Raw genomic sequence first — 21,623 nt, forward strand, 5'->3', positions numbered from 1 at the left:
GAGAAAGGAATCCAAGTATATCACTAAGGAAAGCCAAAACACCACAAAAAAGAGCAAGAGAGAGATCAGAGGAAAACTACAAAACAATCACAAAGCAAGTAACAACTTGGCAATAAATTTATATCTACCGATAACTACTTTGAATGTAAATGGACTAGACACTTCAAGCAAAAGACATAAGGTGTCTTTGGATCACGTAGAGTGGATAAAAAAACAAGGTCCATCTATAATGCTGCCTACAAGAGACTCATTTCCGACCTAAAAATAACTGCCGATTGAAAGTAAGAGGATGAAGAAAGATTCGTCATCCAAATGGATGTCAAAAAAAAGCTGGAGTAGTAATACTGAATCAAACAAAACAGACTTTAAAACAAAGACTGTAACAGGAGATAAAGAAGAACACTATATGATGATGAAGGGGAGACTCCAACAAGAAGATACACAATTATAAATATTTATGCACCCAACATGGGAGCACCCAAATACACAGCTAACAAACATAAAAAAACTAATCAATAGGAATGCAATAACAATAGGAGACTGTAACATCCCTCTTACATAAATGGACAGATTGTCCAAACAGAAAATCAACAAGGAAACAATGGCTTCATTCACCAGACCAGATGGACTTAAAAGATATTTTCAAAGCATTCCATCCCAAGACAGCAGATACATATTCTCTGCAAGTGCATACAGAACATTTTCCAGAACAGATCACGGATTAGCCCATAAAACAAGCCTGAACAAAGTCAAGAAGATCGAAGTCATACCATGCATCTTTTCTGACCACAACACTATGAAACTGGAAGTCAACCACAGGAAAAAATCTGAAAAGGCGCAAATTCATCAAGGTTAAATAACATGCTACTAAACAATGAATGAGTCATCTAAGACATCAAAGAAATAAAAAATTATATGGAAACGAATGAAAATGAAAATGCAATGGTCCAAAATCTTGTGGGTGGAGCAAAAGCGTTCTAAGAGGGAAGTTTAGGACAATACAGGCCTACCTCAAGAAGTAGGAGATATCTCAAACAACCTAAATTTACACATAAAGGAGCTACATAAAGAATAACAAAACCCAAAACCAGCAGGAAAGAAATAATAAAGATTAGAGAACACATAAATGATACAGAAAAAATTTTAAAAACAAAATAGAAGAAATCTATGAAATCAGGAGCTAGTTCCTAGAAAAGATAAGCAAAATTGATAAACCTCTAGCCAGGCTCATTAAAAAAAAGGGGGGGGTGGAGAGAAAGAGAGAGGACCCAAACAAAACTGCAAATGAAAGAGAGTAACAATGGACACCAAAGAAATACAAGCAACTACAGGAGAGTATTATGAAAAATTACATACTCCAAACCTGGACAACCTAGAGGAAATGGACAAATTCCTAGAAACATATAATCTATCAAAACAGCAACAGGAAAAAAGAACATTTAAACAGACTGATAACCAGCAATGAAACTGAATCAGTAATCAAAAAATTCCCAACATGGGGCGCCTGGGTAGCTTAGTGGGTTAAAGCCTCTGCCTTCAGCTCAGGTCATGATCCCAGTGTCCTGGGATTGAGCCCTGCCTAGGGCTCTCTACTCAGCAGGGAGTCAGCTTCCCCCTCTCTCTCTGTCCACTTGTGATCTCTGTCAAATAAATACATAAAATCTTAAAAAAAAAAACAACAGAACTACAAAAAATAACAAAAATATTTTTTTAATTAAAAAAAACTACTTGCAATCTCTATCAAATAAATAAATAAATAAATAAAATCTTTAAAAAAAAAAACACTACAGGACAATAACTCTGATGAACATAGATACAAAAATCCTCTACAAAATACTAGCAAACCAAGTCCAACAATCCATTAAAAAAAAAAATCATTCACCCTGATCAACATTTACCCCCAGGTTGCAAGGGTGGTTCAGTATATACAAATCAATCAGTGTGATACATCATATCAGTAAGAGAAAGGAAAAGAAGCTTCAGATTTCAACAGATGAAGAAAAAGCATCCAATAAAATACAGCAACCATGCATGATCAATAACCCTCAATAAAGTAGGTTTAGAGGAAACATACCTCAACTATAATAAAGGCCTTATATAGAAAATCCATTATACTCAATGGGGGGAAAAACTGAGAGCATTTACCCTGAGGTCAGAAAAAGGACACGTATATCTACCCTAACTGTTTTATTCAACATAGTACTGGATGTCCTAGCTGCAGCCATTAGACAACAAAAAGGAATAAAAGGCAACCAAACTGGTTAAGGAAGAAGTCAAACTTTCACTATTTGCAGATGACAGGATATTCTATGTAGAAAACCCTAAAGACTCCACCAAAAAACTACTAGATCTAAAAATGAATTCAGTAAAGTTTCAGGACATAAAATCAATGTACAAAAATTTGTTGCATTTCAATACATTAATAAGGAAGCAGCAGAAAGAGAGATTAAGAAAACAATCCCATTTACAACAGTCCCCAAAACAATAAAACAGATACGAATAAACTTAGCAAAGAGGTAAAAAGACCTGATTGTGAAAACTATTAAAATATTGATGAAAGAAGCTGACGATGATACAAAAAAATGGAAAGATGGTCCATGCTCATGGATTACGAGAACAAATATTGTTAAAATTTCTATACTACCCAAAGCAAGCTACACATTTAATGCAATCCCTATCAAAATACCAACAGCATTCTTCATAGAACTAGAAAAAACAAATCCTAAACTTTGTATGGAACCACAAAAGACTCTGAATAGCCGAAGTGATCTTGAAAAACAAAATCAAAACTGGAGGGAACACTATTCCAGATTTCAAATTATATTACAAATCTGTAGTAATCAAAAAGGTATGGTACTGGCACAAAAATAGACACTTAGATCAACAGAACAGAATACAAAGCACAGAAATAAACCCACGATGCTATTGTCAATCTTTGACAAAGGAGGCAGAATATTTAATGGTAAAAAGTCTCTTCAACAAAGGGTAAACGGCATGGCTGCATGCAAAAGAATGAAATGGGACTTCTTACACTGCACACAAAAACTCAAAATGGATTAGGGACCTAAATGTGAGGCCTGACACCATAAAATTCCTAGAAGAGAGCACAGGCAGTAATTTCTCTCATGTTGACCATAACAATATCTTTCTAGGTACGTCTCCTGAGGCAAGTAAAACAAAAGCAAAATAAGCTATTGTGATTACACTAAAATAAAAAGCTTCTGCCCAGCAAAGGAAACCACCAATAAAACTAAAAGACAACCTAACTGGGAGAAGATATTTGCAATGATATATCCAACTAAGGATTACTATCCAAATTATATAAAGAATTTATACAGTTCAACACCAAAAAAATCCCAAATAATCCAATTAAAAAATGGGCAGAAGACACGAACAGACATTTCTCCAAAGACAATATCCAGGTGGCCAACAGAAACATGAAAAGATGCTCAACATCACGCATCATCAGGGAATGCAAATCAAAAACAAAGTGAACTATCACCTCACATCTGTTAGAATGATTAAACTCGAAAACTCAAGAAACAAGTGCTGGAGAAGATGTGGAGAAAAGTAACACTCATGCACTGTTGGTGGGAATGCAAACTGGTGCAGTAACTGTGGAAGACAGCATACGGGTTCTTTGAAAAATTAAAAACAGAACTACCCTATGATCCAGCAATTATACTACTAGGTATTTACCCAAAGAATACAAAAACACTAGTTCAAAGGCATATATACACTATTTTTTTTTTCTAACGATTTTATTTATTTATTTGACAGACAGAGATCACAAGTAGGCAGAGAGGCAGGCAGAGAGAGAGAGAGAGGAGGAAGCAGGCTCCCTGCCAAGCAGAGAGCCCGATGTGGGACTCGATCTCAGGACGCTGAGATCATGACCTGAGCCGAAGGTAGAGGCTTAACCCACTGAGCCACCCAGGCGCCCCTACAGTCCTATGTTTATAGTAACATTATTTATAATAGACAACCCATGAAATAGCCCAAGTGTCGATCAATAGATGAACGGATAAAGAAGATGTGGTGTATACACATACAATGGAATATTATTCAGCCATAAAAAAGAATGAAGTCCTGCCATTTGCAAAACATGGATGGATTTAGAGAGTATAATGCTTAGGGAAACAAGCCAGTTAGAGAGAATTACCATATTATTTCACTCGTGCACTGAGTTTAAGAAGCAAAACAAACACAAGAACAAAAAAGAGAGACAAACCAAAACAACAAATTCGTAACTAGAGAACAAAGAGATGGTTACCAGAGAGGAGATAAGGAGGGGGCAATGGCTGAAACAGGCGGAAGTGGATTGAGAGTGCACTTATCTTGATCAGCACTGAGTAGTATATGGAACCACTGAAGCACTATTTTATACACATGAAGTGAATGTAACACTGTAAAACACTTTTTTTTTTTTTTAACTATATAGCACATTATTAAGTCATTCAGCAATATATGACTAAGGTCTATAGATTAGACATTTGTATTATAAAAACGTTAATTTCCTGATTTTGTTAGTTATATTGTGGTTACATAAGAGAATAATCTTGTTTTTAAGGAAACACAAGTAATTAGGGGTAATGTATCCCCTTGCTGGTAATTTACACCCAAATAGTTTAGAAAATAATATATACAAAGAGTAATAAAGCAAACGTGATAAACATTCAGGGAATCTGAATAAAAATAAATGAGGACTGTTGGTATTATTCTCCCAATTTTTCTATAGGTCTGAAATTATTTCAGACTAAAAAGTTAAAAAAATTTATTCTTAAAGGAAAATGAAGAGAATTTTTTAAATTGTCCCTTTAGAAAGGACATTGGTTAAGAAAGTTTTTTCCCCATTTTTAAGGATAACAAACTAGATTAATTGATTAGGTAAGAAAAGTAAAAAGTGAAATGAAAACAGAGCTTATAATGAATTACTGTTTAAGAAGAATTAATTATGGTAGATGTCAAAAAACAAAGTCTAAAAAAAAAAGTCTAAAATATAAGTATAGCTTTTTTTTAATGTAGCAAACCACCAAGTGAAGACCTCATACCAAGCCTGAAATTCCTCTACTTTACAAATCACTCTAATTCCCACTCTAAATGTAAAAGTTAAGGTCCAGTAACATCACTTTTCTTATGAAATAAGAAGCATATTCAATAAACATGAAATAAGAGTTAGCCAATTGTAGATTCAGTCCTAGAACAGGCTGCCCAGGCTTCCCCCTGGCATACTATACTTCCACAACCGATACTACTGGGTACAAGAGTTTCTTCAAACCCATTTTGATGACAAGTATAAAATAAACCTTCAATAATGTGGTTAAAAAGAGACAGCTGACAGCATATGAATTCAAGGACAAGTCTAAATCCATTAACAGTGGCCTAAAATATAAATTTATGCTTATCTAAGAGCCCAAGAAGAAGCAGTGTTTTTGTTTTTTTTTTTTTTAATTTATTTTACCTCTGGACAGGGCTCCACATGGCAGTCTTTTATTGAACAATGGCCATCTTCTGCCCAGAAAGGACATGGTCGCTTCAGATTGACCTTGAGAGAAAGATTGGATAAACGTTAGCACACGTATGGCACAGTTCTTCAACACTCTCTAGGTGTTCCTGTGCTGGGCACCACTGACGTGGTGGTGGGAAGAAGAAAAAGCTTCCTACCCTGTGGCATCTATAGGGTTCAAAATTTGAAACTGCAGTTTTTCAGACACCCAGTTGTAATATTAATTTTAAAAAAGTAACTGTTATTAGTCCTCTGACACTTCAAAAAAGGAAGAAAGTCCAAGTACACTGCTCACCTGCAGACCGTGGGCAGCATTGTACTCTGATGTCTGTCAGCACCTTACCCGTTAGGGTTCTCCCGAGTGCCCGCCCGCCTCAGTGTACACTGAGCACTCCCTATCTGCACTGTGTAGGGTCTAGGGCAAAGAACAGATATAAAAAAGTACTTCACCCACCTGGAGTCTACTGGAGGGACTAGAAATTATATATATTTGTTTAATTACAAATTGTAGTAAGTGTTACAAAGGAACATCCAGGTTTTGTGATGGAAAATAATGGGGCTGGTGGATAGTGACTTTTTTGACTGCTTAATGTAAATGGGGATTTTGTTTGCTGTATCTTATTGTTTATATTTATGAAGATATGGAATTTTGTATATTAAGTTTATAGCCTGCTATCTTAATGCATTTTTTTATCATTTTTGTTCATTATTTGAGTTTTCTAGTATTCTTTTGTCATTTATAAATGGAGATAGTTTTACTTGTTCTTCAAAAATGTTTATGCCTAGGGCGCCTGGGTGGCTCAGTGGGTTAAAGCCTCTGCCTTTGGCTCAGGTCATGGTCTCAGGGTCCTGGGACTGAGCCCCACATCGGGCTCTCTGCTCAGCAGAGAGCCTGCTTCCTCCTCTCTCTCTGCCTGCCTCACTGCCTACTTGTGATCTCTGTCTGTCAAATAAATAAATAAAATCTTTAAAAAAAATGTTTATGCCTCTAGTTGCTCTCTCTTGTTTGGTATGCTAATTAATATCTCCAGCAATAAAGAACAGTGGGTACCCTTGGTCCCTCACCTAAGTGAGAATTCCTCGACTATTTCCCAACAAGCAAGATCGTGGCAATGCTAATGTTAGGATCATGTTAAGGAAGTATCTATCCATCATTCCTATTAAATTTTTTAAAAATTAGGAATGTGTGTTGAATTGTGTTGAGGACCCAAAAGCCTTGTTCTTGCATTCTTAGAATAAGATTAACTTGGTCAGGATATGTTTTTCTGTAATATGCTCAAAACTCCACATCATCTTTGATTTCACTTCTACTCTCACAGCATACATTCACCCCATCAGGTAAGTTTGTTGGTGTTACCTCTTACATACAATGTTCGTTTGTTTACTTTTCACCTCTTCCAACTCTACCACCCTATTCCAACCCCTATCACTTTCCATCTGGTCTCATGCAAAAACCTACATGGTTTCTCTATTTCCTATCTCACACCCGAGAGTCTGTTTTGTACAAATCCCCCCAAAGCTTATTATACTTACACTAAAATTCAACATCCTTACAAAAGATTTTCTCATCTGGCTCTTACTTTCCAACTCTCCATATCTCACTCACCTTGCTCCAGCCAGGCTGAACTTATTCCTCAAACACGGGCAACCTTTATGCCTGCACTCAAGACGTTTATACCTGTAGTTCTACTCTTCTTCCCTGGAATGTTCTCTCTCTGTATCTTGTCATGGCTTTCACGTTATGTAGGTCTTTACCCAAATGACACAGCACGAATACCTTCCTTTCCTGCTCATCTTCTTTAACAGTAAAGCTACCTAACTTCCCCACCCCATTAATTTATTCTGTCTCCTACTTTATTCTTCTCCATAGCATTAACCTTAACAACCATATGAAATTATATTTTACTGTTTATTGTTTGTCTTCCTAATCTGAATAAAAGCTTCATGAAGTCAGAGTCTTTGTGTTATTCACTATTGTATTGACAGCACTTAGAATAGCACCTACTGCGGGATGCCTGGGTGGCTCAGTAAGCTAAGCGCCTGCCTTCAGCTCAGGTCATGATCCCAGAGTCCTGGGATCAAGCCCTGCATCAGGCTCCCTGCTCAGCGGGGAACCTGCTTCTCCCTCTGCCTGCCACTTCCCCTGCTTGTGCTTTTTCTCTCTGACATACAAACAAAATCTTTAACAATAATAATAATGATAATAAAAATAGGAAAACTCTTTAAAAAAGAGCGCCTACTGCAAGGTAATTATTCAATAAATATTTGGTGAATAAAGAAATGGAACAAATAGTATAAGAAATTATAAATACCAACTCAGCAGCCAACTGAGCAGTTGACAGGGGTAGACTGTGGCTTCCACCTAGGTATCCTTGCTCAATCATAAGTATGTTTGCACATGTTTAAAATTAACCTATTCTCTTTGCCTTCCTTTTCTGCCACTAGTGTATGAAGAGTATACTGTCGGTGGTTAAATGTCCTTTTTGTTTAATTTGTAGGTTGGCAGAACTAGAAAAAGGAATAATCATCACCAGAATATCCTTGACTTGGAGACAAATGCATTAACCAGATCACTGCATTACCCTCCCTTGGGAAGTAAGTGGATATTCCCATTACATATGGAATAATTTCATTAAATTGATTAGAACGTTTTCTTAGAACACTGTTATGTTTGCCTATCCAACTTCCATTTTTTCCTCCTCCTGTAACCCCTGACATTCCTTTGAGAAACAATCACTCCCCCTTATATTTATGCACATAGGATTGTTAACCCAAGTGTCTTTCCCTCTTTTGGTCAATTAGACCAATTAGACACCTGTGTAAGTGTTTTTCCAGAAATTAGAGAGGAATTTCTTCCAGAAATTTGATATAGAGTGTTGCAAAAACATGGGAAATGGCTATTGCATTTCTTGCTAGGCACATGACGTAATAAAATTTTTTGTCACCTTCAAAAAATAAAAAAAGGGGCAATGGTTAATGGTGCCAAAATTTTGGTGGTGACATAAAAATAATGGCCATTAGTTCCTGCTCTAATTTTTTTTTTTATCCTCAGAAATATTTAAAGACTAAGATAACTATATAGAATCAGGATATAAAAGAAAATCACGCTCAATTTTTAAAATAAACTAAAAATGAATATCAAATTATAAACCCAATTGAATACTGAGAACAAGAGCAAAACAAAGCATAACAGCAGCTTTTAAAATATTGTTCTTCGATTTAAAATACTGCTTTTGAATATTGCTTATTGTTGCTACCTTTAAACTAGCATTGGTTATTCTGTAAAGGGCTAGAGCAGAGCGCTCAATTTAAGAACCAACCCCGCAGCATTACTACGAAGGCTGTTCTGCTAGTGCCCTCAGCCTGGTTCGGCAGCCCTTCCAGTGAGTTCCCCAGGAACCGCGTGCTGCTGTGATACTTACACTGCGAACAGCACTAACACAGGACAGGGCCACCAGCACAACACAGAGCCTGGGGAGGGGTCTAGATGGCAGAGCCTAAATTACAACGAAGGCTGACAGATAAGTCTGTGGCACTTTCAGGTTCTGTGAAAGTAGTCTCTGTCCCAAAACCAAAACTGAAAGAGAGGAATTTCCCAAACACAGGAAGAGGGTTCAGGTTCTTAGTGTTCAAAAAGACGATCAGGTTTCACTACAATACTTAATATATTCCAATGATTAAAAACAAAACAAAACACAGAGCGTTCTGAGAAGTCAAAATGGGTTTTCAAAAGGGTCATAAAAGTCACATCTGTAGAGAGCTTTGTAAAAATTTTTGCTATTAACGGAATCAAAAATTATAACTATACCTTGTAATAACGGAAGTAGTCTCGCTCTTGCAATTTTTTTATTTTGGGGAAGATTTTGAAGGTGTTAAAGTTATCGATGCTATCAATATCGCACAGGCAATCATCCAGGACTCCGGTTACCTGGGGGTGGGGAATATATACATATAAAATTTAAAGTATGTAAATTATAGATATTTCAACCTTAGCAAATCTGTACTATTGTATAAAAAGATAGTTTATTCATTTGAGGTAACTAGTCTTTGCTAAGATACATAACATTAAAGGGGTGCCTTGGTGGTTCAGTTGGTTAAGTCGATTAAGTCGTTTTAAGCCGGTTAAGCCTCTGCCTTCAGCTCTGGTAGAGATCCCAAGGTCCTGGATCAAGAGCCCTGCTCAATAGGGAGCCTGTTTTTCTCTCTCCCTCTGCCACTCGCCCATTCATTCCTTTCCTCTCTCAAATAAAATCCTTTTAAAAAAGATACATAACATTAAAGCAATCATTTACTTTTTACTGTGGCCAATTAGGTAAAGAACAACAGAAGGATCAGATATACCTATTCTGGAGAACTAAGCATTATTGTTTAGTGGCTAGAGAAATATATTGAATGCTCCCCCCCTTCCCCAAACATACATAAAATCCAAATGTAGTAGGAATGCTAAAGCAATTTCTTCCAAGACTAACCTAAAAGTCACAGACTGTAATAATCCTGCTGTAGTAACCCCATCTTTCTTTTCTACTGCCATTTATGGAACACTTATGTGATAGGCATAGTGCTAAGAACATTACATGTTACCTCGTTTATTCTTTAAATATTCTATGAAATAGGTATTATTATCCTCATTTTACACATAAGAAAATTAAGGCTTAGCATAGTTAAAATAATTTTTCCAAAGTAAAAATGAGACTTAGCCCCAAATAATCACACTTAAAAATGCATGCTTTATCCACTACTCAAAGTATACATTAACTGAACAGAAAATGATATTTACAAAACGAGTTCAAAATCCAAAATTTCCATAAAACATTCTTCAGCTAAATTTAAAAATGGGACTCACTGACATCCACATCTCAGATGAATCTTCAGGGAATCAGGCTGAGTGAAAAAAAGCCAACCTCAAAATGTTACATATTATGTGATTTCATTTATACAACATTTAAAAAAAATTTTTTTTTTAAGATTTTGTTTATTTATTTGACAGAGATCACAAGTAGGCAGAGAGGCAGGCAGAGAGAGAGAGAGGAGGAATCAGGCTCCCCGCTGAGCAGAGCCCGATGCGGAGCTCGATCCCAGAATCCTGAGCCGAAGGCAGAGGCTTTAACCCACTGAGCCACCCAGGCGCCCCTACAAAATTTTTTAAATGGAGAGAAGTTTATTGGTTACCAGGGCTTAAGGACTGGAGTAAGGATAGGAATTGGAGTCAGGGAGAGGGGTAGAAAGGACGGAAGAGTGGTTATAAAAGGGCAAGAAGAGAGGTGCCTGAGTAGCTCAGTCAGTTGAGCTTTTGACTCTTGGTTTCAGCTCAGGTCACGGTTTCAGGGTCATGAGACTGAGACTCGCAAAGGGCCCATGCTCAGTGGGCAGTCTGCTTGAGATTCTCTCTCCCTCCTCTGGCCCTCTCTAAAAAAAATTAAGTTTTTTAAAAAAGGGCAAGAGGAAGGGTTCTTGTGGTGACAAAATTGTTCAGTATCTTGACTTTGGTGGTGGGTACGGTGATAAAAGTGAACAGACATGAGGGAGACTAGGAGGGATCTGAGCGGGTGTGTCGTCAATGTCCTGGCGATAATACCACACTGTATGTTTGCCAAATGGTACCAGTGGGTGAAACTAGATACAGCGTGGGTGGCATTTCTTTGTATTATTTCTTACAACTGCATGGAACCCGCACTTACCTCGGTTAAAATTACAAAAAAAAAAAAAAAAAAAAAAGGGACCCAGGTTGTTAAAGATCATTCGTGTGATCCTTTAGAGGAATCTATGCACAGATGATCAGAAAATGGAAACCAGAAATTCCCAGTTGTGTCTTTCTCATGTTTTCCCCCTAGGAATGTAAATGTGTCCCCAAACTCCCTACAACATAAAGAGTCAGAGGTATATTATCTTTAAAGAACAAAGGATTGTTCACAACAATTTTGGCTCTAGAATTCCAGATGCTTTACTATCCTAGTTACTAAGATCCTGTCACTAACTCTATTTAATTGTATTCCATTTCTCTAGCTTACTATTTGTAAAACTTCAAATTCTAAGTAATTGTGGAGAGTGGGGGGAGTAGAAATACCAACTGACAACTTTCTAGGTTTTAAAAATACTTTATCCAGTGACTGATCTTTCTTACAAATATTTCTTAAATTGTTCCTTTTTAGTAAACCACCATATTTTTTAAAAAAATATTTTAATTGTGGTAGAGGCTGGGGTAAGGTATACAAGATTATCACGTACTTATTTCTAACTCTTAAATACTAAAACAAAAGCCTGTATTTCACCAAATTTTTAAAAACAGAAATAGGTGCCTGGGTGCCTCTTGGCTGAGCATCTGACTCTTGGTTTCAGCTCAGGTCATGATCTCAGGGTATGGGGATGGAGCCTCAGGCAGTCCCTGCAGTCTCTCTGCTCAGCAGGGAACCTGCTTCTCTCCCTCTCCCCACCCTCCACCCCTTCTCTTTCTAAAATAAATAATCTTTAAAAAAAATAGAAATAGAATACGGCTATTATCTTTTAAGAACCTTTCTAATTATAGCCATCTCCCTCCCCCTGGAGGTAGAATAACTTATTTTTGTTAATTACTTTTCCTTGCAATTTCATCACATATGATATATCCCTAAACAATATAGAGTTTTTTTTGTTTTTGAACTTTAATATTAATGACATGTTTTTGCTAATATTTTGACAGCTACCCACCATCATGAGTTTTATGGTCATTCATTTTCGCTGCTATAAATGTAGCATTATATCAAACTATCACGGTGTATTTATTCTATTGTTGACCTGTAAGGTCGGCAGATATCCATGCCATAATTCCAGAAGCCAGTGAATATGTTACAGTACATGGCAAAAGTGACTCTACATATGTTATTAAGATCTTGAGATGGTAGTTCATACTGGATTATTTAAGTTAATACTGGATTATTTAAGCAGACTCAATAATAAGATCCTTGTAAGAGGAAGACAGTGTCAGAGTCAGACTGGAGGGTGCTACATTACTGGCTTTTAAGACAATGGAAAAGGACACAGGCCAGGAACACAGCAGCCTCTAGAAGCCTGGAAAAGGGAAGGAATGATGATTCTCCCCTAGAGCCTCCAGGAGAAATGCAGCTTTGTTGATACCTTTATTTTATCCCCGTAAAACCCATTTTCAGACTTCTGGCCTATAGCATTACATGATCATAAATTTGTATTATTTTAAGCCACTAAATTTTTGGTAATTTGTTAGAGCAGCCACAGGAAACTAATGCAATCCATATTTAGGTTGTTTCCAGATTAAGTTAAAGAATAATGCTACACAAACACTTTTTTCTTTATCTCCCTATATATATTTATAAGAGTTTCTCCAGCTTATATGCTTACAAGTGAAATTACTATAGTTCATTTCCAAAATATGTATACCACTTTACAATCCTACCAACAGCAGACAGAAGTTACTGCTAAATCATATCTTTACCATTATTTGATATTTTTTAAAAAAGATTTTATTTGGGGCACCTGGGTGGCTCAGTGGGTTAAACCTCTGCTTTCAGCTCAGGTCAAGATCTCAGGGTCCTGGGATCTGAGTCCCGCATTGGGCTGTCTGCACAGCGGGGAGCCTGCTTCCCCCCTCTCTCTCTGCCTCTCTGCCTACTTGTGATCTCTGACTGTCAAATAAATAAAATCTTTTTTCTTAAAAGATTTTATTTATTATTTGACAGAGAGATAGAGAGCACAAGTAGACAGTGACAGGCAGAGGGAGAGGGAGAAGCAGGATCTCTGCTGAGCAGGGAGCCTGATGTGGGGCTTGATCCCAGGACTGCAGGATCAAGACCTGAGCCGAAGGCAGCTGCTTAACCAACTGAGCCACCCAGGCACCACCATTATTCGATATTTCAAAAATTTTTACCAATATAGTAAGCAGGAAAGGGTATCTGATTTTTTTACTAATGAAGTATAATGCTTTATGTTCCATAAGACATGTGTATTTCTCGTGTGAAATAGCTGTTTTTCATTTTTCTACTGTGTTGTCTTTTTCATATTAACATGCAGGAATCAATACACTTCCCGTATTCTGGTACATTCTTCTGGAACTCCAACCTGACATATTATATTAGACTGTGTCTCTTAAGCTCTCTTTAAAATTTACTATCCCATTATCTCTCTGAGCTTCCTTCTGAATAATTCATGCTTTTATTTTCCATTCATTCATTCATTCAACATATTTGAGAATCTACCTCACATAAGCCTTACACTGTTCTACCTGCTGGGAGAGCAAAAAGAGAAGAAAGAAAGAAAAAAAAAATCTGTGCCCTCCATGAGCTTACATGCTCATAGGAAAGAAAAAAAAAAAAAAAAAGAATGAGCCACATACAGAGTCTGTCAGATTAATAAAGTAACAGGAAAACCAGGGAATAGGCATTGCAGGACTGAGTGCTACTATTTTCAAAAGGAGAGTTACAAAAGGTCTCAGTAAAATTTTGGCAATGCTTGAAGGAGGAAAAGGAACAAGCCACACAATTTGGGAGAGTGGGGGAAAGCACTCCAGGCATTGGGAACACAAACTATAAATGCCCCGAGGCAGTCGGCTTGCCCAATGTTTCTGAGGAACAATAAGGGGGACTATGTAGTAGGTGAAAAGGAGAAATAGGAGACCATTATAAGACTTTGGCTTTAATGGAACCCGGGGTTTTCTCACACCAACCAATCTTCCAACTCTCCAACACCAACTGAGTGCCCAAATCAGTTTTGATACCACCTGGAGTCAGAGCAGACCTCACAGAATTAAGGGCTCAGATACACAGACTGTCCCCACCTTAGATATCAGTCCCAAGTTCCAAGCCACCTGTACTTCTGACTGACCAGCTATAAATTGGGGTTCCCATGACTCTCTTCTCTGGTTCAGTAATTTGCAATGGCTCACAGGACCAGGGAAACGCTTATGTTTACTGTAAAGGATACAACCCAGGAAGTACCAAATAGAATAGATAGGGGCATAGGGCAAGGTATTAGGATGTGCACACAGACCTTCTCTGCCTCCAAACCACCCTCCCAGCAAGGGTCTATTCGCCCACCTGCAAATGCATCAATCTTATTTTAAGAGCTTCTACAGAGCTCCATCTCCAGCACCCCTCTCCCCATCCTAGTGGCCATGGGTGGGGCCCAAAGAGGAGAAACAAGCAAAGGATACGGGAAAGACTAGCCTGAAAGACAACACAAAATCAGAAAAGGACAGCATCCTGGAAGCCCAGAGAAAAGAAGTATTTCAAGGAGAGTAACTGATGAACCGTGGGGAAAAAACGGCTGTCTATAGGTAAAGCTAAGGTTTAAAAACTAACTATTGGCTTTAACAAGGAAGACACTATGGACCTTGACAAGAGCAGTTTCCGAGGAGCTGGAGTAGGTTAAATAGAGGACCAGAATGGAAGGAATAAGGATAATTCCTTTGAGGAGTTTTTTTAATAGAGAACAGAAAAATGGAGCAGAGCCAGGAGAGATGGGCAGGTTGAGAGGGAACTGTAAACTAGAATTAGCACCATGTTTTAGAATGACGGTAACAGTCCACCATAGAAGGAAAAACTAATGATCCAGGAGAGAAAGGGAAGAGTTGTTCAGCCATGTGCTTGAAAGAGGGAATGGGACCTAATGCAGAAGAGACAGGGATTGACCTTTGAAAAGAGTTTACAGTTGATCTATGATAATCCATTGGAAGTCACGACGTGTGGATACAAAAACTAATAGGTAAACACATATGGATTACACTGATGACTCCAAATTTGTTAGTGAAATATGGAGCTAAGAAAAGGGGAAGTGTTGGAGGATTAAGTAGAAAAAGACATAAAATGGTAGCAGGATTCAGTAATCCTTTCTTCTGCTGAATATAATCAGCTTTCTAATCCACCCATTGAGTTTTTAATTTCAACTCTAGAAATCACAGGTCTTTTTCCATAGTCTATATTTCTAGTACCTCATTCATGGTGCCTAGTGTTTGGTAATTTGGGCTATTAGCTGTTTATTCTCCTTGACACTGTATCTTCAAGAATTTTTTAGGGCCTGGGTTGAAAATAAATTCTTCCAGAGGAAATGAATATTTGCTTTTACCAGTAAACCAGCACTTCTGGGAGACAGATCCAATAAAATGAGATAATATGTACTGAGACACGTTGGAGATTAAGTACTATCTATAATATGCTCCAACATTGTATTAGAAAATACCACTGGAAACAAAAACCAAATGTATCCACTTTTGAGGATTGTTTCACAAAATGTTCCTTTGAATATGCACAAATCTTTAATTTTTGAACTATATGTATTCATTTGGACATGATAAAATGATACATATTCATTTGGATATAATAAAAGTAAGCATGCAATTATAAAACAGTAACACATGTAATTAGTAGATGAGAAAAACCTAAAGTGAAGTTTCCAGATTGATGACAAAGTATACAATTAACATAGGCTATAAAAAGAAAAAGATGAAAAAAGTCTCCTTTTAGAAAAATATCTAAATGTATACCCCCAAACTATCACCCAATCAGTCGCTAGAAGATAATTTTGCTAAAGACAATTTGGAAAATTTACTTTTTAGAAGATTTCCAGATTTCCATTAGTTCAGTGTTTTCTAAGCGGGGCTCACAAGGTAGTTCAGAGGATAACTGCGTTACAGTTACCTACAAACAAGTTGTAAGTAACCGGTTTAAAACTGCTGATCGCTGGGTCCCATCCAGAGCCACTAAATCAGCACAGGTGGCCCTGGGGCCAGAGAATCTGCATTTTTAACACGCTCGCCCATAACGAAACTGAAAGTCTGTCTGCCCCTTTGATTTTCACCAAATCACTCATTTAAAAAATACCCACACAAATATAATGTTCGGGCTTTCTGGGATTTAGTGCACGACCCCATAACGCCACGAGGAAAGTGTGTGAGCAAAGTCAGAAAAACATGTTTACACGGTTGCACTCACGGCTTCAGCTGTGCTCAGCCGGGAGCACCAACCGCTTCAAAAGGCATCTCCCCAGCGGTCGAGCCACCGAGACACTTCGCCTCGCAGCAGGGGCGACCAGGCACAGCCGCACCTGCTGCTGCAGGAAAGCACGAACGGGGCCCTCGGGGCGAAAGGCTCTGGCTTCCAACCCCGACCTCCAGAGCACTCCGTCCTGCAGGTGGCACAAGGTCCCTCGGCTGGCCCACTCTCCCCACGTCACCCGTCACCGACCGGCCGTGTCCGCGAGCTTCCCACGCGGGCCCCCCGGACGCCGCGGATCGGCTCAGCCGGCGAGAACTGGGACGGCAGAGCCGGGGCGCAGCAGGGGGCTCTCCAGCCCGAGAGCTCCCGGACGCGGGGTCTGGCGTCCCTCCCCTCCCGCGGCACTCCTGCGGGACGCGGGGACCCCCCCGGTGAGGGGCGGGCTTCCCAGTCCGCGCGTCCCTCCCACACAGCGGACGGCGTCCCCACTCCCGCCCGTGTCCCGCACACTCCCCGCAGCCCCACAAAGCAGAAGAAAAAGCGGAAACGCCTCCGGGAACCGTCACCGCCGCCCCTCATCCTGCCGCCGCCTCCACGAGCGTCGCCGTCCCGCACTCACCGCGAACGTCTCGCAGACGCCCCCCGGACGCCGCGGTTCGGGTCACGGCCCCCCGACCAGGCGGTCCCCAAAGCCCCTGCGGGGCCGGCCCGACCCTCCCCGCGCCCCCGCGGCGGCCCGCTCACCCCAGCGCCCGCGTCCGGCCCCGCGTCCCCACCCCGCCGGCCCTTGGCTCACCTGGGCCTCGACGACGCGCGGGAGGAAGCTCAGGGTGACCAGCAGCTGCACTGCGGCCGCCCCCCGCCCGGCGCCGGCTCGCCGGGCCCCCCGGCTCATGCTGACCTCTCCCCACAGCGCGGCCGGCCGGGCCCCTCGGGGCCGGGGAACGGTGGGAGGCCCGGGTGACGACCCAAGAGGACGGCTCCCGGCGGTTGAGAGGCTCCAGGGTCAGAGGTCCGCACGCCCGTCGGGACGCGGGGGACGCCCTCCCCGGGGCCGGGCAGCTGCGAGTGAGGCGGGAGAGCCAAGCGCCCCCACTTCATCTCCCAGGCTGCCCCGCCTCCGGCTTCCCCTTCGCCCCGGCCACGCCCCCCCCGAGCGCGGGGCCTTGTGGGAGTTGTGGTCCCTGCGCGGCCGCGAGCCCACCTCCTGCGGGGGGGCGGGGCCGGGGCGGGGCCTCCCCCACGGCGGCCAATGCGGCAGGACCACGCGAGCCTCCAAAACAAGAGGAGCCGCGGGCGGGGCTCCGCCCCCCTCGGCCTGTCTTCGCGCCGCGCCGCGCCCCCTCCCTGGCGGTGGCTCCTGGAATCCCGGCCGAGGGTCAGGCCGGCGTGGCCGGTCCCCGACGCCGCACAGCCGGGGGACTCCCGACGCGCCCCGCGGGGCCTTAGACTGCGAGCCGGAGCGCGCTCTCCGCCTCCCGCAGCGTCCGCGGCCTCCCGCGCCCGGCGGGGCCCCGCCAAGCACCGGCCGCTGGGCGAGGCGGTTTCGGCCCCTCTTCGGCTTCACGCCCCGCAGGCGTGGACGCCGCCCCCTCCTCGGACCGCTCCCACTCCCTGCGGAGGCAGACCGCGCGCGGAAGAAGGGGGTCAGAGTTGATCATAACGTGTGGGGGTGGGGACGAGCGCTCGGAAGACCTGGGAGGGCTGCGGCCTGGGTCGGCCCCCGCCTCCGAACCATCCCAGTTTCTCAGGGCGCTTGAGACGTACGGAGGTTCCTTAACCTCCGCGAGCCTCAGTCTGTTCTTCCGCGAATAATACCCGACCCGAACCCTGTTTTAGGATTGCCTAAGACTACGTAAAGGGCTTAGGATGGTGCTGGCACAAAGGAAGTTCAACGACAGCTGCTATTCGTTTTATTAATAGCCTGATTTCTAGAAAACTAGCAATACTCCGGCTTACACTATGTAGTGTGTATTAGATTTCCATTGCTTCTGTAACAAATGACCACACATTTAGTGGTGTAAACAAGACATATTTATTATCGTAGAGTTCTGAAAATCAAAAGTCCGAATTGGATCAGCAGGGCGCATCTTCTAAAGGCTTTAGGAGACAATATGTTTCCTTGCCTTCCCCAGCTTCTGGAAACCACCTGCGTTCCTTACAGCTCATAACTGAACACCACACTGTCACATCTTTACTCCCTCGGTTTCCATTGTTACATTCTTTCTCTAGCTGACCCTGACTCTACTGCTTCCCTCTCGTAAAGACCCTTGTGATTACACAGGGCCCACCCAGATAATCCAGGATAATCTACCCACCTAAAAATTATTTTTTTTAAATTTTCAGGAGAAAAATTTATTGGGTAGGTAGGTGGGCACCAGACCCCCAAATTCTTAATCACATCTGCAAAGTCCTTTTTGCATATAGGGTAACAAACTCACAGGTTTGGGGGATTAGGGTGTACACATGTTTGGGGGACATTGATCAGCCAACACAGTGTGTTATACCTTTCTGAGCCTTTCATAATTTGAGGGGCCCGTGCAAAATGAAAATTCAGGGTCCTGGTTTAAAAAATGGCAAGAATTTCAACCAGGGACAACAGAGCTTTCAACCAGGTGCAGGGCCCTTCTAAGCCACGTCAGTCCTCTTCCTCTTCAGCAGCTTGGAATTTTTGTTGGACTTGTCCAGCTACTTTTTCACGCTTCCTCTTTTCTTGGCCAAACCTCTATTTTCTATCCTCCCATTTTCTTTTGTCCCTTATATAAATGTGATCTCTTCCCATTCTGCTAAAGCTTTTCTCTTGTCCAATCCAATAGAGTTTTTTTTTTTTTCAAGATTCCTCATCTCTGCACCACATTTTATTTTATTGCTAACACATACTTTGTGGGATTATGTTATTAAAAAAATTCTGGGAATTTTTTGTTGTGGTTTAAAAAAAAGTTTAGAAAAAAAGGTTTAGATTATACATTTTCTTATTACAAAATCTCAGGTCCTTTAGTGGACCTTTCATCTCAGTTCCTCTAGTGCTTTTGAAATCAAGGGCAGCAACCACGGTCTGTAGTTAGAGTCCTTCTAGATTTGTTCCTGCAGAACAATTTGAGTGGTCAGTGGGAGGAAGGGGTCACAGAACTCCAGTGCAACCCAGGAAGTAACAAGCAAGTGAAATTAGAAAGTGCTGGTGTTTTGCATAAGATATGGTGCACCCAAATGCATACCTAATGACATCTACCAGATCTGTCTTACCGTTAATTGTTATGAGTGTTAGGAGGGCGGGTTGTTCCTTTGTGAACAGACTGCTCCATTTGTCCTCTCCCCCTGCCTCTTTGTGTACCTTTGCTTTCCCTAAAATCAACAACACTGAAGCCATCATTGTGCAAAGTACCAGTGATGTCATCCTTGCTTCCAGCAGAGTTCCACGATGACACTCTGAACTTTTCCACTTTGAACACTGTGGCTAGAAGTTGTGACAGAGGAAAGAAAGTGGCAACACTAATCCTTACTGGTTGAAAGAAAAACCAGCTCCTGCTAAACTTTTCAAGAAAAAATAGCAAATGACAAGAATGTAGAAGTGCTTATAGGAAGATTTCACTGTTCATGCTTCCCGGAAGGCAAGTTCATGAGGACAGCATTCAGGGGCACTAAACAGAGTCTTTCCCAGGGCACTGCCTTTGGGCCCGTCAATGCCAATTGCTTTTAGTCCTTTGTCCTTCCTATCAAAATTCAAATTCCTTCTAGAATTTAGCTTGGAGGGAGGGAACAAGTCCCTTGACTGACAACCCTAAAAGTCTACAGGGAATCAGCAAAATGTTACACAAATCAACAGTGTGTACTACTACCTTCAATTCTTAGTAAAAAGGGAAGGGGTGGGGGAGGCGCCTGGGTGGTTCAGTCAGTTGAGCTCCAACTCTTGATTTCGACTCAGATTATGATGTCAGGGTCATGAGATTAAGCCCTGCGTTGGCTCTGCACTGAATGTGGAGCCTTCAGATTCTCTCTCTCCCTTTCCCTCTGCCCCACCCCCCCACTGCTCATGCATGTGCTCGTTCTAAGTAAACAAATAAAATCGAAAGAAAGGAGAAAGAAAGAAAAAAATGGAAGAGATGCTGGTCAGACATGACCCTTCCCTTCAGGAAGACATGGTTGTAATTCAGATACTGGATACTGGCAGCTCAGAAAAAGCAACAATTTGCCTTTTGTAGTAATTTATGATTTGCCAGCCGCATCTGGATTGGACGGACCTAATTTTCTGGAACTAAGATATCTTAAAAGTGACATCATTTTGCAAACTGAAGAATTTATGGGCCTCCCAGATCTATTAATCTGAGAAGGGGCAGGGCCAACTATGAAGCTAATCCGTACAAGGCCCTTATTACAAACAATGAGAATTTGTCATTGATTTGGTTGGGACAGATTATGGGAGGGGGTTAGCCTGGAGGAACAATCTCAGTGTAGATGGTCATTCCACTAGGACTAGCCATGACTCTATTTCCCAAGATTCTTAATAGAGCCAAACAGAATCAGCCTATGTGTCCCGAGGATGACCCGTGTGGTTTAGGTTTTAAATGAATAGGGTCAAAATGTGCTTAAGGTTAATCTTACTCGTTTTTGAAATATAGATACACTGACAGCACGCACAAAACCAAACTAATATTTGTTGCAGTATCTCTCCATTTAGCTCTCAAATACAAATGACTCCCTATCCCTTTTATCCCTTTTTCCCCTCCCCTCCTTTGTACTCCATACCCCTCCCTTCTCTGAGAGGATGGCCCATCTCATCTGGTAATCTGGAGTGAGTTTTCTAGAGCCCTATTGCTGTTCCCACCCGTGACACTCATTTAGCACTAACAATCTGCTATTCTATATCAAGAGTTAGCTTTTGCTGTGTATCATATATTATAGACATCTAGACGGTAAAGTTTCAGAAGACTCTGTCTTCTTGTACTATATTCTCTCTAGTGGCTATCTCAGTTCCCATGAACAATAGTTGATGAATATTTGTCTGTTGGTTACTATTTCTTACAATCTTGATTTCTCTTAGAAGGTATCTGTCTCAGAACCAATCCTGGATTGGGTACCCCTGAACGTTTCCTGTGGACAGCTGGGAAATAGGGTCATTGGGCAGGAACATTCCTGGAGAAGGCAGTAAGAAGCTGACAGTCTTTCATTAAGGCGAGGGATTC

General features: G+C 41.3%; 1 protein-coding gene across 1 annotated transcript in view; it reads right to left on the reverse strand.

Moving 5' to 3' along the window:
- The window catches only part of ERO1B (endoplasmic reticulum oxidoreductase 1 beta), a 57,871-nt gene extending 40,295 nt beyond the window's left edge, over positions 1–17,576 (reverse strand). Inside the window, exons 1-3 of the mRNA XM_046027019.1 lie at positions 17,240–17,576; positions 9,315–9,434; positions 5,462–5,545 (exon numbers count right to left, since the gene is read on the reverse strand). Coding sequence (XP_045882975.1) covers positions 5,462–5,545; positions 9,315–9,434; positions 17,240–17,338 — 303 coding nt within the window. The 5' untranslated portion in view covers positions 17,339–17,576. The remainder of the gene's footprint in view (positions 1–5,461; positions 5,546–9,314; positions 9,435–17,239) is intronic.
- Positions 17,577–21,623: the final 4,047 nt, after the last annotated feature.

Source organism: Meles meles, chromosome 13 (genome assembly GCF_922984935.1).
Source record: "Meles meles chromosome 13, mMelMel3.1 paternal haplotype, whole genome shotgun sequence".
Lineage (NCBI taxonomy): Eukaryota > Metazoa > Chordata > Mammalia > Carnivora > Mustelidae > Meles > Meles meles.